Source organism: Sinohyriopsis cumingii, chromosome 6 (genome assembly GCF_028554795.1).
Source record: "Sinohyriopsis cumingii isolate HCF-2022 chromosome 6, ASM2855479v2, whole genome shotgun sequence".
Lineage (NCBI taxonomy): Eukaryota > Metazoa > Mollusca > Bivalvia > Unionida > Unionidae > Sinohyriopsis > Sinohyriopsis cumingii.
The window spans coordinates 27,344,240-27,362,683 of NC_142966.1; the positions used below are offsets into that span (position 1 = coordinate 27,344,240).

Sequence of the window (18,444 nt, forward strand, 5' to 3'; positions counted from 1 at the left end):
TCCTGACACCAGGCTGACCAGTTCTAACACTAACCTCCTAATGCTGAACACCAAGCGAGGCATCTGCTAGTACCATATTTACAAGTCTTTGGTATGACTCAGCCAGGGTTCGAACCTGCAGCCGCCTGTATCAGAGGTGGATGCATTAACCATTTAGGCCACCAGAGTAGTCTCTGACTATGGAAACACCAATCAAATTGCAGTAAACAGTGTACCACAAGTAGACTGAAGACAATACAACAATTGACAAATAATGGTAAGATAGGAAACAAAGTGCTCATGTTTTTGCTGCTTTAATAAATAAGTTTTTGATCATCATAAAGGAACATTGTAACAATGTCTGATATTTATTAATATCATCCAGTTGTCAAGAGAAAAAAATGGACTGAAAAAATCTGTGAATCATTCTTTGCATATAAACATTCATTGCACCTGTGACTGCTAAATTCTTTTAAATTACTAAAACTGAATGAAGAAACTTAGTCACCTTATCAACTACGATGTTCACAAGTGATAAAAATAATTGTTAACAGGGTTAAACATCTATGTCAAGATCTACCGTTAAAAAGGAGGCTATGCTTTTTTAAAATCATCTATCCCACAGAGAATTCTGTATAAATGCATGCACCATGTGTTCCAAACTTTTATATGAAAAAAAACTAATGGAGAATTATTCAGTTCACATGAAGTGATGTTCATTCAAAGTTCTGACCATCTGTTATTTTTTACGAACTGCTTTAGATTTAGATGACTTTTTGCTGTCAGATCCAAATAGTCCTGCTAGGAATTCTGACATATCTGGTATACTGGACTTGTCATTCAGGGCCTTCATCTGAGACTGCATCTCCTGAAAAACATTTCAGTACATTTAATTTTAAATCTTAAATTTGTTTAATTTATTTTTATATTGTTTAACAGTGACAAAACAAACAATATGTACTAGGAATATAACACACAGCCCCCAAAGACACCATAATACACATGCAAAAAAGATGTCAGAAGACTGCATAGCTCACTTATTCACCAATCCTATCGAGTAACAGGTCAAATTTCATCAATGCTGTAGTTCATCTTGTCTATCAGTGGATTACAAACGTAATGAATGTTATACTCACAATTTCTGAGATAATAAATCATCTTCCTATCAATTTCATGCAGGTATGGCCTAATGTAAGGCCATTTAATTTTACAAGGTCCATTAGTAAGCAGCTAGCTTATACTGCCACAATGTGGTAGTGACAAATTACAACTTTTCGATAGACTGTGACCCCACACCCCAACATTATTGTCAAAATATATATAATGGAGTGGGAAGGGTCAGAGGAAACATAGTCTGAGGATTCCACTACTCATGGTGTTGATTTCCCTATTATCAACATAGCTCCTGTAAATGTCACATTCATTTCATCTTATTTCAACATAATTTTCTTGAATTTACGCAATTAATACACCATGATAATGGCTATTAGTATTTGTACCAAAACGTTTTGCCTTTTCCCATCCTTGCCAGTATGAAGTAGTGCTAGTTGCACAACTCTAGCGGAATCTCTGTTGTCAGTTCCAGTCTTAATAGTTAAAGACATCACCACTCAAAATTGTATCTTTCATCTTGCAAAACTAAAATGAATTTCCAGGAATCCATGATAATTCTGTTTTTTTTCATTTTAACTCATGAGTACTGAAACCATCTCTGATATTCTTCAGAATCTCTAACATACCAGATCTGGTTAACAAAACTATCTTCCATTGTTTGACCCAACATGTTCACAAGATATCTGTAAGTGCACACGTTCTTTATCATGGTATTTGACTATGGATCCGTTATCATGCTTACAAGTCAATACAATAAAAAGAAAATAATACCCAACTGGGGTCAAGGTAGACTTGAATTTACAGGAAAGATGACTTCCCCTTTTGGACAGAACAGGAAGAAGTGAGAGCTCAACATGAAGAAGTGGAAGCAAAGCAAGAAACACAACGTGTGTTCTCTTATCCTATTTCCCAGTATTCATATTTGCATTTAACATTGGATTTATACAATACTTTATTGTCAAGCAGAATATTTTCTGAGTTATTTTGGTGATATCACTTTAAAAGAGAATATCAGGAACTGCATTGTAACAAATTTTAATTGAGCAACCAGATTACAGTATTGTAAATGCAAGTTAGCAAAAAATGCTTAATCAACTACCAATAATCAAGTTTGTTTTTCTCCCTTCTAAAACTTCGTAATACTGGCACTTGAAAAATTTCTGAAAGCATTTGAAACAACCCCTGTACCATGTACATGTGGGCAAATGCACACACATTTCTTCAGATCATACTGTTCATCCTAATTTCTTTGTTGCGGATAAAACATTACCATAACTATTCATAAATAACACACTGAATTACAAACATGGTTCCTTTATAGTCAGTATTTGAACTAAATCCATCTTTGCAACTGAATCAACACAGACATGTAAGTGCATCTATTTTTAGAAGGAGAGGTTTTCGTAGTGTAACCAGTCACTTTATATAGCTTCATTACAACAGTCCATTTATAGGATTGAAAATATATGCTTTTATTATTTGCCTATATACTTGTAGTAAGTTTCGGCACTGGTTAAATAGTATTTGTTTTGCTGCTTTGTTTCTCCATATTTTCACAAAAGTCGGAAAACAACTTTGATGTTCTTACAACGCTTCTCACGAATTCCACAACATATCACTGTCGCATAAATTTCTGACCTACATAATTGCATTTTAAGGCCTAGACTTTGCTTTCTATGAACTGTATGTTTTTCTGAATATATTTGCCCAATGGTTTACAAAAACAGACAATATAATAAACTGGTACTTCCCAGACACAGCAAAGTTTGCCATTATTTCCCCCTTTACTGGTTCACTTACAGTTTCAAACTTATTTTATGACAAAACAGTATACAAGAGGCAGTTAAAATATCCAGAATACCGATTCTGTTCTTGAAACATAAACTGATATTTGCATACTATTGCTAAAGTTTTGAAACACAAGTTTTTATGTTTTTATCATCAAAGGATAACATGGCCCAGATAACATGCCAAAATGGAGCAGTGGTAATTGCTATAATTTAGTTGGGAAAGAGTTCATGGTCAATCAGCTATTAAAACATACGCCTGTAAATGTGCATGAGTTTGTCAGCTTGACCCCTGCCCAAAAAATCAAGACAGTGCTAACCTGTTCATTCAGTGTCAGAAAATTTGATAACTCAATGCCCCTCTAATTTCCGATCTGTCCCATGCTATATTCTAAGTGAGATCTCTGTCAGGCTTGTAATAAAAATTCTAATCTGCCTGAGAAAGCATCAATCACACTGATGAAATGAGCTATTTATTTTTAAGCTGTTGTAAGATGTAAATTATTAATATTTATCCCCATGCATGTCCCTTACCTATCATGAAGATCATCTATTTATCATAATTCTATCAAATGCAGTGAACTTTGAGTACAAAGCAAAGCATGTGATCAGCAAATGAGGATCAGACTACCTAGGCTAATATAACTAGTGTTCACATGGCTGTAATGTTCATGTGATTCTAAAATACCATTTAGGATACTTATGTGCCAGAAACCAAACTAGAATATCTCATCGGGACCAGAACTATTCCAGCAATTGTTGCAACTGGTGAAATGATGCATGGTCGCATAATGTCATTATGGCTTGCATGCATACATGACAAGCTCTTAACTGATTTACTTTATTGCTGTAATCTGGAGAGTTTAGGCCAAATGGGGATGTTTTTCAGGTATTATAAGTAAAATAAATGAATCAAATGTGTTAGCTTTTGAGTCTCTGATTATAAATATTGGCTGACCTTTGGCACAGTTGAGATAAAAAAGGAAAAGACGGACTAAACATGACTTTGGCAAAAACACCTGTGTAAGTATTCTTACGTTTTTCATGTTGTTTAATTGTTACTGCGCTGTTCAAGATTTTTCAAGTACAAGATTAACAAATAATAATTCAGCTGCCTCGTGCTCATGCTTCAGTAATGAAATACTGGTTAAACAAATTAAGTGGCATCTATGAAAAACATCTAAAGCATAAACAGAAACTGTATATAAATCAAGACATGCTTCCAATGATAATGAACATAAACACTGTTGATCCACAAGGTAAGATGGACATTGTCAGAGCAATTAGACAATGGCTGACCTCAAATCCTGGAGGAAAACATTGCTTTACGTCAAATATTGCAAGATTCAATTAACACACAAGTCAATTTGATTTTGTTTTTGCTTTTTCATATGAGAAGTGTAGCAATTTCAATAATGCGTGAAATATAATAGAGACAAAGAGGCAAATTTGGGCACATGGAAATTGCAGTCAGGGCTTGTTATTATTTCTTAAGTTACCAGCCCTGGGCCTGTGTCTAAAAAATGTTTCTTTGCGCACTGTCATTAAAAAGTAACTAAGCAAAAAAGTCAAGTAAAAATTCCCAAGTCACTGTGTTCATAAACTGAATTATAAAACTGCAAAAACCATTGCCTTTACACTAAGATCAATTAGGTCTGGTTTTTAAACTCCAACATAAAGGTGTGGACATGGTTTGGTGGTCAGAGCAGCAACATTTTCTTTCAGAACCAATTAAATAATGCAAGAAGTATATTAATGAAAACCCCATGAAAACACCCTTGTTCATATCAAGAGTAAAAATGATAAAAAGATATTTGAGATGGCTATGTTGCACTATTGGAGGGTAGCTGAGCATCATTTTCAATTAGAATTACCTTTATGTTGCACAGGCCAAACATCACAATAACTCTTCAAAGAAAAACCAATATCATAAAAGAACAAAGTCTATAAACAAATTTGGCAGAACTTGTAAAAAGAAAGTATACAACCTGCAGCAGAATGATTAATCAACACAACAGATCCAAAAGGAACACTGGATGATTCAATTAGAAACTAAAAATGACAGGATAAAATGTATGATGTAAACAGTACAGCAATAAAGATAAAAAATGGTGACACCTGGTGGTGACAAGGGGGAGGTGATGGCAAGAGTTATTACCCTTTGTATATTGGAAATAGGAAAAGATGATTTTCTTTTTCTAGTAGGGCTGGATTGGTGAGGTTGCAGGCAAATATTCCTAACATAGTGTGATTAGGAAAATATTCGAATTAGAAAAACCAGTGTAAATATGATAATCTATTCAGGCTGAATTGAAATAACAAGATGGTGACCATATTGGATCTCAGATCAGTTCCAATTTGATTAGGACCAAATATAGTAAGTCTTTAAATGGCAAGACCACCTTGATAAAACTGTCAGTTTCTTTGAAGTAGTTCTGACAAGATTTCAAGATGGCCAACTGTCCCAGGGCATGTCTGACGGTTATAATCTTCATTGAGGATGAAACTAAAAGGAACATTTAAGTTTTTTCTCCAAACAGTTTAAGAGGAGCATTGATAACAAACAAATGCAAGTACACAACTGACAGATAACCAACACAGACCTATCAAGAAAATTCTTTTATCCATTCTAGTTCTGATTTGAAGTTAACAGCATAAACCCTGATCTGCCAGCACATTCTGCATCAGCATGTATGGATATATTTTGTTTCACAGTTGGGTACATCATGAATACACATGCAAATAGGGTCAATATTACATTCACTTAAATCATTACCCACCTTTTGTGTCTCAGGATCTGCAGCATTCATCATCTTAGGCAGAACCATGATCATCAACAGGGGCAGTACCATTGTCAGGACCTGAGAAACCAGTAACAAAAGTTAAGATCCTCATTCAGATGCCCTGCAGCAATTAATTCCATCAGTGATGTAAACATGTAATTCAATCAAATGACCATATATATATTTGAAATTCAATGTTAAAAAATTCAAAGGAGATAAAACTTGTCAAAAACATACTGATATATTCAATTATGAAATGTACTTGAAAATAAACCATTTTCAGCAATGCATTTAAAGTTGTTTCAGTTTTAGAATTATCCTTCTATGCTTCATGCTTTTTCTCACAAACTTTTTGTTTGCAAAACTATTTTTATTTCCCTGACAATTATGCAACAGGAAAAAACCCAATAACATCTTTTTTTGCCCAAGCAAATGCACTAAAAGATGTCACCGAACAACATTACTTTATATACATTACACTTAACTGAAAGGCAATAAAGTGTTTTATTTGATCAGGTACTCAAACAATTGTTGGAGAATGACAATAAAGGTTATTTTGTTGTTGCTGTTTGTGCTATTTTATTTTTAATTAATGTTTGGGTAATAAACATTTTGCTGTAAAGAACACATATACGCCGACACACATCCACACAATATAATACATTCTGGTAACAATTATAATGGTGTGATACATTAACAGCCATAGTAAGTACACTGGAAAAGTATGAGCACCTAATGACCAATGTCAAACATGCCAAGTTAGCAACCGGTCATTTGATCTAATTTTCATAAAACAAAACTAAATAGAAAATCACTAAACAAGAAGTAATTACCATTGGATTGAAGAGAAAATCTGTTATTTTCCACTGATCCCTAACTTGGAAATAGTTGGTTTTCCTCCTCTCACGGAACTCTAGAGGATATGGTATGGTTTTCACAACAGAGGCTTGCAAATAGTTAACCTTTCTTGCCCTAATCTTTCCCTTGCTTGTGATCTCCACACGAGCTGGTTCAAAAAGGTAAGCTGGGTTGACGATCTCCACAACAAAGGAGCCTGAAGGCAGGCCATTAATCACAAAGGACCCATCACTCCTGCAAATTAGAAATGGAAGATGATGATTAGCTGGGAGTATGGGCTGTTACCAAAACCCTCAAGAATATTTTATTCAAAATTAAATTGCTCAATCTATTCCAAGCATAATATTTATAAGGCACCATTGTGATATTATGTGAAGGGCAGATTTATTTTTATTTATTAAACTATTTTCATTCAACAAAACGAAATGATCAATGTGTGAAAATTATACAGAAAATCACCTATTAGGATTGAACTCATGAACTGTTTTATTATCAAATGTTAAGAAATTCAAATCTAAGTTTACTACCTTGCCCATTATTCAGAAAGCTGGCTCATCATTTTTCATGATGATGGACCATTCAACTCACTGACACAAACAAATCTGAAGTACTATGCATCCCCAAAGGAAAAGTTTAATTTACTGAGACTGAGAGAATTCCAAAAGATAGTTGCCATATGGTGGGGATTTAAACAATTATATGGCCTTATATTTAAACCTACATGACATCAATGGCCAATTAGAATATTAATCTACCCAGATATAACAGTCTTGCACAAGGTAACTTTTAAATTCAGTGAAGTCAAACCTGCATTGTGAGACCACCCACATCTGCAACCAAAACAGGTGGTCTCTCAAAACAGGTTTGTGCAAGGTTACCATTTTTAAATGTCAAAATGTGATATGGTTAAGAAGGAAAGTTAAACATAATTGCCATACAGTCATTGTATTCTTTTTCATACTTTTTGTTAAAATATAACAAATCTTTTTCAAATTAATTTTGTATAGCAATAAAGATATACATCATAAAACATTTACAATTGTAATTGAAGATCATGTGTAGCTGTTAGCATCTGAATTTCAAACTGTCCATAAATTAACTTGGCATGTCCATCAATTTCAGATTCATTTCAAATGTAGCACAAGCACTATAGATACAATAACACTTATTCACTGATTTCATTCTGAATATGAAATTTGAATAGGTTTGACGTAAATATGCAACATTTAGCAATTCAATCAAAAGATGAATCAGCCCATCCAGAAACAAATAAAACTGATTAAAATAATAAACCAAACTGCTTAATTTACAACATATTAGATTAACTTGACAACAAGGGTTTTTTAAGGCCTATGCTACAGTGAACAGATCATGACTTAGTATGGGTTTAAATAATGATAACATAAAATATCAAAAAACATTAACCCTTTACAATGAAAGTTGAGACTGGAAGAAAAAAAAAATAAAGGCAAAGGCAAAGTCCTCATTCACCCGTGGCATTACCTATCTACTACAAAGACAGATGACATACACGACCTCTACAATGATGCCCTTTCAAAAGATTTCTCATTGGGGGCATTAACGGGGGTTTAGCAGTTTTTCACAGAAGATAAATAAACAATAGAAACCTATAAATCGTCTCGGTACATTTGTGACAGCGTCTTTTAAATAAGCAATGGTTAATTAAAATGGGGATTTACAGGTCTTTGGCACTACACTGGTTGTTAGTGACGTACTTTAGCCTGGTTTATGGACAATAATACAATAACTACCTGCATCACATGTCAATTTTAGGAACCAGTAGTCATACTCTACTAATTTTTAAAAACAAATAGCACAAACACTCTCATAAACGGTCAGAGCTTCCAAGGATTATATAAAGGACAGTAGTATTCATCTGTTTTGCAATGCAGTCATGCAGAGCAGTATTCTCCCAGAATAATCTGCACTTTATCTTCAGACACTCCTAATCGGTCATGGGAGACAGAAGATAATGGCTACAATGGATTAAATAAACGTTGGTAGTGGTCATTTGTTTTTGTGAAATTGTCATTCAGAGTAGTGCTGAAATGCAATTTTTAGTGTTTTCCTTTCAAAAGTTTTTTTCTCGTGTGTTTTACATTGGAATCCCATCTGCAATATTCAAAATGCAACAATATTGTCAAAAATTCTTTCCCTTGCAGGGGGTGCATAGGTTCAAAACTCTAAGCTGATTTCAGAATACATAACTATTTCAGTAATTTGTCTTTAACATTTTCTTCAGTTTTATTCACAAGTCTCCCCCCTCCATGTTCTACAATGCCAGATATTGACTCTGATACATATAATCTGATGGGGAGATATGAGATGAAAATTGGACCAAATATGATTTGCTGAATTTGATATGCTAAAGAAAAGTAACCATAACTTAAGGAAGGAAAAGGCATTATGGTAAGTCAAACATGTACAACTGAAGCAATTAGATTTTAATCTGTGCAATATGGGTTACCAGCCATGCGTAACATTCTTGAAAATTTGGCCTATAGTTCAGAGGTTGACTTACACCAGAACATCCTACATTGCCACACTAGTTAAAGCAGGTCATTGTTTCCCCACCCCCAATGCAATCATGTGTGTCAGGGTAAACATCTTAAATAAAGGGCTACCTTTTCTCCTGACTGATCTTTCATTTATTATTGCTGAAAATTTTTGTATTACAAATTATGACATAGACAGTATCATGTAATTAGCCAAAGGAAAACACCTGTTGCTGGATTATACCAACAGTGGCCACTCTTATCAGTTAAACAAATTACACGTAAACCTTAAACTTTTAAGAAGTAATGAAATACAGAGTGTCCTCATTCAAAGGGGAAAAAAATGGCATAAAGTAATCTAAATCTATCTATTTAGAACTCGCTATTGAACTTTCAAAGCGTTTGCAGAAGCAAATTTTTAGATGACTCATGGTTTGGATGCAATATGAATATACCACACAACTACAGCGAACATGATAAAATTTGTGTATCGATTGTGAATCACACATGGTTGCTATTGGATGAACGAAAAGCATGGTTTTACAAATTCCTAAGTGATCTCTTAACTAGAATATCATGCAAACAGATTTACAAATCTCGAAGATTAGAAAAATACAAACAACATAGACAATCCCAAAAACTGCTGCACTCCTGCAATGTAAGACATCGATCCTGATATTGATGTTTTGGGTGTTGAGGTCTTACTACAGAAAAAACGGCACTGTGGACATGTTTTCAAGTTCCGTTGGCTGAGAATCTTGAACAAAATGAAGCTATCGAACACTTTCTTCAATATTAATATATTTTTATTCATTCTGTTTCAGAAGTATACTTCAACTTAACCCGATTTCGGCATTACCAGCTTCAACCCCATTCCAGCAAAATGAAACTTCAAAAACAGGTCCATTTGCTTGTGTGAGAATTTGAATTTATTAGGAAAAAGACATCAGAGTAAGTAAAGTCTGACTAAACACATTATGGATCACTGCCATCTCACCTGTCTGTTTGACTAATGAGGGTATGTGAGAAAGCTTGCCTGTAGTTTCTCATTGGTCGGTGGTTCTTTCCGGGGTTTTCCCTGGTTTTTTCTCCAATTTTTATACTGGCCGCCATGTATAGCATATCTTGCGCTGAAAAATGGCATTAAATTCTACAACAACTACAACAACAACTGACCAAAAGTTGTCAAAGTTTCAGGAATATCTCACACTTGGCAGACCATATCGACAGTCTTCCACAAACTGATATGTAATTTATATACTTACTCTGCTGTTTTTATCCTGGTGAAATCAAAATGTGACGCTAGCAAATGTAAGCATTTTCATGTTCTGTTGACACATATTTGAATTTGTTGAAAGACAACTATAGTCAAGGTATACCAAAATATGTTCAATTAGGTGCATGTGGGGGATATGTTTCTTGAACAAAACGAAACGTTGCTTAGTTACAGTTCCAATTGGCACATACAGTGTTATTGATTTCATTAAACAATAATATTTCAACTCAATTTTGGCATACCTGGCTTTGATCACTTTCCAGTAAACTGAAATGTAGGCCAATGAAACTTGAAAACACATGACTGGTCCATTTCTTTTGTGAGAATTTGAATTTGTTAAAGAAAAGACATCAGAATCAGTAAAGTCTGACTAAAACATTGACTTTACTTGTAGAAAAGCGTCGTTATTGGTTGCCAGTTGTGCGAGGTATTCCTGAAAATCTGACTTTTGTTACGATGTTAGTCGACATCAAAACACGCTACATAGCACCATTAGTTAGGCAGTAAGACCCAGATGCCCAAAGCAAATATCAGGGTCGAAGTCTTACATTGTAGGACTTGCGTACTCCGAGATTCGGTGCAATGACCAGTACTAATAAGCATGATTACAATCAAATGTTCGATGCAAAGCAATAACTTATTTTCTAGTGTGTTGAAGTTCGTAACATTTATTTTTTTGTGTGTAAAAATCAACTCAATTCACCTAGGATAGGCAATATATTCGCCACCATCAACCAGAATTTGCGTATTGGTCAACCACTCCTTGTCCTTGGAAGACATAATTTCAATTTTTCCAGTTATTTTGAAGTCTGACCCAACATCGCTATCAGTTTCTATTATTTCTGACACTGCATGAGCTAGATATATTGCAAGGAAATGAACGAGAAGCTGTATGTTTTTCATTTTAAAATAAAGAAATGCGTCGTCTACAGTTTATCATCTAAAGCTCTTCAAGAAATGAAAACCGGAATGCTGATTCGAACTATGATTGATTCGGCCCAGACCATGACTGATTCGGACCCGTACTGATTCGGCAAAATTACGGGCTGATTAGGCCCAAATGCCAGTTTGATTTGAACCATGTCAAATATTAAAAGAAAAACAATTGAAGACACAAACCTGATTTATTATAGCATTTATTACTTTCTCGTATGCATAATAAGAGAATGTGAAAGACATTAGATAGCTATTAGCAACATTCTGGACAAAATCAAAATAAAATAGACATCAGCTTACACATATGATCTTTAAAAACCAAAGTAACTTTTCAATGCATAAATAAAAAAATAAAAAGTTAACTTTTCATAAATCAGCCGAGTATCAACACAATCAAATAGTAATACATATAAATTTACCCAAGATATTATTTTCTCATGCCAATCATGCGTTCTTCACATTATATTATTATGTTTTAAGAAAAAACTTTAAATTGAGTTCTTGATGAGTAAAACAATAATATAGTGTATTTTGCTGTTACTGGTAAATTGTTATCTACTATTATCATCAAATTGTTGTCTTTTGAATAAATCGTGAACAAGTCAACCATTTTATTTTCATTTTAACCTTCAAAATATTTGAAAATATTTAATTTAAAACTCGTATTAAATGCATTAAATATGGATTTTTGAAGATATATTTTTATCTAATAGTGCATATATAATATAATAACACTTCTATGTAATTAATGATAATAAGTTATTTAAAGTCAGCACTATATTTTGTGTTCTAGAATATTATTAACTTCAGTAACTTGACAATGACATCAAAAGTGCTTTCTTTGTAGCAGTGTTGGTCATATGGGTTTTGCCAATTAATTGTCAGATGATTCCAGAACTAGTATTTGCAATTAAATTAATAAAGCAATGATCAATTTATTAAACGAATGTAGAACATTTTACTGAAGATGGTATCCAAGGTTAAACTCAAGAGACACCAACATAAACAAATGAGGATGTACTAGGGATGATTGATGGCACCATGGAAGACCTGCACTGATATACAGACTTACAACAACAAGTTACTAAGGTCAACACATATGGACCATGTTAATTTCTCCATTGTTATAATGTACTATAGTATGATGGTGGATGTAAATTTAATAAGTAATTTACCTGATGTATTTCTTTAATATGGAATGTCATTCATTTACAACTTATTTTTTACTGAAATTCAAAATGTATCCCCCCCCATTGTCTATAGGAAGTGTTTACTCAGGCTCTGTATAAGACAGACCATCTTTACTGGATAGTCCAGTTGCGGTATGTGCTTTTTTACTGTTCCAGTATCTGGTCAGGCAGAATCGCTGTTTGCAGTTATCGATGTTGATTAGTAATGTCATTATTGTTTGGCGTTTTATCAGACTTGTTTGTTTGAAAAGTTACTTTAACGAGATATAATCTGTTATGTATATTTGATTTAATTGTATCTGATTTTGTATATATATATTTCAATTGAATTGTTTGTCAGTTTTAAATTTTTATTTTTTATTACATGATATTTTAATGCAAATTTATTCACCAGAGATGATATGTTTTTTAGAAAATAGTTTGACTTTCACTGTTAGTTTATAAACACCAGGTGTTGATCTAAATCCTGACCTTGTTTCAGAATTTGTAGCAACATCGTAAACAAGTTTTATTTTATTTTAAAATGACTGGTTGTTTCCAAGGTTAAGATACAAACATTTTTTTATTTTTTTTTATTTCTTAGAGTAAAAATGATTGGTTTTCGTCAGGGTCACACTGGGAAAATGTGAGCTTAACAAGTACTTGCTTCTATAAATTTCTACTAGATGATCATGTGACCCTTGTTTACATTTTAGAAAGCCCATATAACCCATGTTTTGGAGAATTAATCAGTAGAAGTTGTGCTGTTTAAATGTTGTATGTTGTGCTGTTTGGAGTTATTTCAAATTACTTGGTTTGGAGCTATTTCAAATTACTTGGATTCAAAAGGATAAATTCTGTTATTTTTCTGGAAAATATGTGTGTTCATGTAATATTGTGAAACAAAAACAGTTTTTGTATAAAAATTTATTCAGCTATCACATACCCACATTGGCTGAATCCGAGACTCAATTCCACGCAGACAGAGCTTATGTACTTTAAATAAAACTGATAATTTTCATTGGAATATAATCTTTGCCTCTTTTTTCAGTAAGCAATAACTTCACTTTAAGGAAATGAGTTAGCTTTCTTTTTCTTCTCTCTGTCAGTTTACTTTCAGACTTTTCAGTTTTCCTTCTCTCTCTCTCTCTCTCTCTCTCTCTCTCTCTCTCTCTCTCTCTCATACCTAAATTATATCACCAAATACCCTTTTCAATAGAAATGAACCTGGTTAGAATAAATGAAATATGTGGGGACTATTTGAAGGCTTCACTCTGTCTGTTCATCCATCAACTTTGCTGGTGATCATCCCTTCCCTTTTTCATCAATGATGTCAACTAATTATTGAGGTCTAAAAATTAGAGAAAGCTATAATTAAGTTTCACAAAGAATTGCTCTCATTACAATATAAATAAAAGTATTTTAATTATTAATATGCTATTTTTATCTTTGCTCTTGAACATCATCAACCTTCAGTAACAATATGCTTACATTTAAATAATGCATTATTAATTCAGGCAATGAAAATCACTTACTGTGCTCATTGTTTTTGTATATAAGATTTATTTATCGTAAAGAATGAGTCTTCATGAAAAATATTTTAAAACAAGGCATTAACATACCCAGACCAGTATTTATTGGTATATATTGATGAATAAAATCAATTAAAACACTAGTATATATATATATATATATATATATATATATATATATATATATATATATATATATATATATATATATATATATATATATATATGCCTAAAGATTATTGCAATATATTTTATCATTTGAGGTCCACAAAATTAAGAGAATATTGATGTATGATCTTTATGTGTGATTACAATACACAGTATGATGTAAAATATTACATATATCTAATATAGACATTGACATACCTGGCTGATACATCAGCTCCTCACCCATCAATATCAATACAGATTAGGGTGGTGGATTTATTGGACTATGACGTACCACAACTGGCATGTCGACAAAAACAATGTAAGGAAAAGTATTTAAATAATTAAATATGCATCATGCTTCAAAGAAAGATTCATAAAATTTATTTCATCTTTCAATATGATTTTTGTTATGTTATTATTTTCTATATTTTAATTCTTACGAGGTCAACAAGATTATCAGAATATCGATGTTGATATTGTATTTTAATTAAATCTTAAGTTTGAAAGGACCTGTTTAATTTTTGAGTATATATGTGTTATTTAGCACTAATAATCTATATTGCAATTCACAGGATAAAGATTAATTCTAAATAGATCTAACAGAAGCATTGATAGTCTGAGTTGAATATGTGTAGACAAAAATAACATTTCTTGCATGATCCCTGATTCCAAGGTTTTCAGTTTTAGTAACGTTATTGTTTTTCAATAAAATAAACTATGGAAATTTTACACAATGATCAATGAGCTGCTTTAAAAGATATCTCTCTATTAATTTGTTGCTGCAAGATAAACATTCTTAAGTTATTTCATTTTATTATATATAACAACCCTATTATCACGCGTACAATCTGGGTTTTGAGTTTCCCAGCGTACCCTGGAAATAATAACAAACGTCAGGTTTTAAATAAATGTAAATGTCATCTTTAAATCGCTGAAGTCATTTGATAATATTTCGCGCGGTTCGAATCAGCCCGGCATTTGGCTCGAATCAGCCGTGATCCGAATCAGTCTGTTACCTGAAAATCAGTGTTCGCTTAGAACATCCGGTTTTCTACCTCTTTCCGGTTTCTCATTGTAGGTAAAACATGATCATTAAATTATGTTCCCAATCTGACCGAATCTGCTAACTTTTCGTATCATCTTAAATAAAATTTAAACTCATAGTTTTCTTTTCCAAACAGCGACCACATCAAATGCTAATGGATCACCTCACAACTGCATACATGTTGAACAATAACATTTTATCGTACGAGACCTAGTTACGGCTCCGTCTTGAGTGTGCAGATTGTTTTTCAGAGCTCTTAAATATTTACAGTGGTTGAGCCAGTTATTAAAAGCATCATGATAGCTAGATGAATAAGGAATTTTTTTTTTAAGCTTGCAAATATGAAAGTTAATTGAGAACGTCTGTCAATCGGATTACTGTCATGCACAGTTCGGAAAATTTTACCTAATATATACCAAAGTACTACAAAAATTACGGTGACAAAACATTAACAAATACGATTCAAATACACTTATACATTGTGACTGGTATGTTTGGTTTATATTCACCGGTAGACTACAATGTAAGACATTGACCCCGCTATTTAAGTTTTTTTTTGGTGGGTGCATACACAGGGGCTCGTTACAAAGAAAATCAAGATTGGGGTTCTAACCTGTAATAATATATCACAAGGGAAGACACCGGTCCGCACCCCTCGGCAGTTCCAACACTGATAGTTTATCCTAATTGCGTCTACTAATTTCCAACTTAGGTCAGTCATAATCAAGAATAGTTCAGTTTTCAAAACAGCTCGACACACTTCGTTCAGTTTGTGATATAATGGAGAAAATGCAATAATTGTTCGCCGATCTTGACTTATGTACATCTACCCTACTCACAGGGCAATTTTGCATTCAGACAATCTTGGATTTCACCATTGACTGAAAGGTAAGTTTGTTCGGATCTTACCTTTCGGCCAGTGGTGAAATCCAAGATTGTCCAAATGCAAAATTGCCCTGTGAGTAGGGTAGATGTACGTAAGCCAAGATCGGCCAACAATTATTGCATTTTCTCCATTATATCACAAATTGAACGAAGTGTGTTGAGCTGTTTTGAAAATTGAACTATTCTTGATTACGACTGGCCTAAGTTGGAAATTAGCAGACGCAATTAGGATAAACTAGCAGTGTTGGAACTGCCGAGGGGTGCGGACCGGTGTCTTCCCTTGTGTTATATTATTACAGGTTAGAACCCCGATCTTGATTTTCTTTGTAACGAGCCCCTGTGGGTGCATAGAAACACCGGAACGCAATAGAAACAACGAAACGCACTAAAGTTATATCGTATGTACCATAGTGTATATTGTTTGTGTATGTATAATTTATATCTGTGACATTTAGTATTGTATAATAAATTAATATGTATTTTCTTTTCTGCAAATGATGAAATGTCAAACTTTAAAAAAGCTCAAAACTGCACATTTGGCGACAATTCATAAAGTAACAAAATTTAATATTAACAGCTTGTATTGCAATTTATACACGAGTTTAATGCTTTGGCTATTAATAATAAACACAAATTGATATTGATTTTTCATGTTGATTATTATATTGTGGTTATTAATAATTACATTTTTCTTATCTTATGTTCAGGGATGTGTGAGATTTGCGCAACCCAGCAGGTGAAACAGCTGTATAGTTTAAGTGTAACTATCATTAATTATGCGCGATAATGGCTTAAATGCAAAGAAATATGCAAGAATGGCATATCAGATCATTTCCATCTTGTGTTGATTGTTTTTTAAACATATTCTGCTATGAGAAGAAGAGTATGGGATACTGGATAGTGGCAGAAATGGGTTTAAAACACAAGTTTTGGAGCTTATTTCAAAATGTATTTGTTTCATCATAAATGTTTAAAAATTAATATACAAATAAGGCAAGTTGGACTTGCCCACTTGGAGACAAAATAAGATTAAATTATTCACTGAAATGTACCAAATAATTAACACGTCACCATACTATATAATCCAAAGGACAATTGACTAGTTTATACCTGTTCATAGACAAAGCATCACATAACCTACCATAAAGTTGTGATAATAAAAAATATGAACAAGAAATGCGGGCTTGTAAAGATATTAGTTTCTTAGCAATGAAACATTGGATTTGCTGCATATGTGATTATGAAAATCAGTTTGAAAATAGCTGGCTAAATCAAAACATATGAATTTCATTTAAATGAGATACAGATTCTATCAGTGGCTTTGATTTACCCTCTACAATCTGCTTTAACACATGATTAACGGACTCGTAGTTGTTGTTAGTCCATTTGTCATCGATCAAATCCAGTCTTGTAGGTCCGTTTACCTGGGTCCGCAACTGATTTTTCAGTTTTGACTGATAAAGTCAATAAACCACAAAATTTTTGCTTTGTTCCCAAAAACTTGTCCAACTGAACGTGAGGATGACTTGAAGGATAAAGACTAATGTTTTCACTTGAACTGAATGAAGAGTCATTTCAAAATACCAGGCTGTAATACTGTCCCATAATGTGATCAAGACATTGGGAGCTTATAAATCACAAGTGATGTTTGCAATTTATCTTTGGCCAATTTCTTCTCAGCACAATTTCCAGTGTGACTGGGCTAAAAAATGGTCTCTGCAGAGTGACTGTCCACCACAAGCCACAGGCCACAATCTTTCTTTAACACCTGTGGCTGCTTGCCTATTTCCTCATTTCTCATGAATGTGTATAAACCTGCTTAATCAATTGCAGTGAGTGCAAGTACATTTTTCTCTCCATTGTTAACGAACATGACTGAAACTGGCAATTTAATTGATGTAAGGAAATTGTTTCAATTGTGTTGTTGACGGCCTACTTTTTATTAAGTATACTTGTGAAAACGAAAATAGCATCACATGCAGTGGTGGACGACAGGACCACAGTGGATTATCACATGTGGCTTGATCTTAAATTACCAAATGGTTTGGAAGAAACCTGTTGATTTTGAGGCCAAAAGATAAAGGTCACTGTGACTAAAAAAGACAATGTAACTATAGAAAGTTTAGTTATCTGTATAGTTTCTACATGATCAATAAAAGGGGTGGACAGGTGATGTTTTATCAAGGAGACTATAATTTAAAAATGTTTAACAATATTTAAAGGTTATGGAGCACAGTAAATATCCCATAATGAGAATTTTCTACAATGACCCTACAGGACTCTTCCACATCGTAGTGTGGACCTGGTAATCATCATTAATTTCATCTTTGAATAAGTGTGACCCTTATCACATTAAAGCCATTAGTTGTTTATCATTTCTTATATATCAGTTTATACTCTTATTTTGTCTTGTAA

At 33.2% G+C, this 18,444-nt stretch overlaps 1 protein-coding gene across 1 annotated transcript; it reads right to left on the reverse strand.

The window, feature by feature from the left end:
- Window positions 1–280: 280 nt before the first annotated feature.
- Window positions 281–11,281, reverse strand: LOC149796543 (endoplasmic reticulum membrane protein complex subunit 7-like). Its single transcript, XM_089961246.1, has 4 exons — window positions 11,016–11,281; window positions 6,496–6,754; window positions 5,660–5,740; window positions 281–847 (listed from the first exon to the last, which is right to left on the reverse strand). The coding sequence occupies exons 1-4, from the start codon at window positions 11,213–11,215 to the stop codon at window positions 719–721; spliced, it is 669 nt and encodes a 222-aa protein (XP_089817372.1). The 5' UTR covers window positions 11,216–11,281; the 3' UTR covers window positions 281–718.
- Between the last annotated feature and the right edge of the window lie 7,163 nt (window positions 11,282–18,444).

Excerpts from the sequence above, each read along its gene's own strand:
- LOC149796543 (XM_089961246.1), bottom strand. The coding sequence starts at position 11,215 with ATGAAAAACATACAGCTTCTCGTTCATTTCCTTGCAATATATCTAGCT. Across the intron at positions 6,755-11,015 it reads GAATATATTGCCTATCCTAG|GAGTGATGGGTCCTTTGTGA; the intron begins GTGAATTGAGTT and ends TCTAATTTGCAG. Across the intron at positions 848-5,659 it reads CAGATCCTGAGACACAAAAG|GAGATGCAGTCTCAGATGAA; the intron begins GTGGGTAATGAT and ends AATGTTTTTCAG.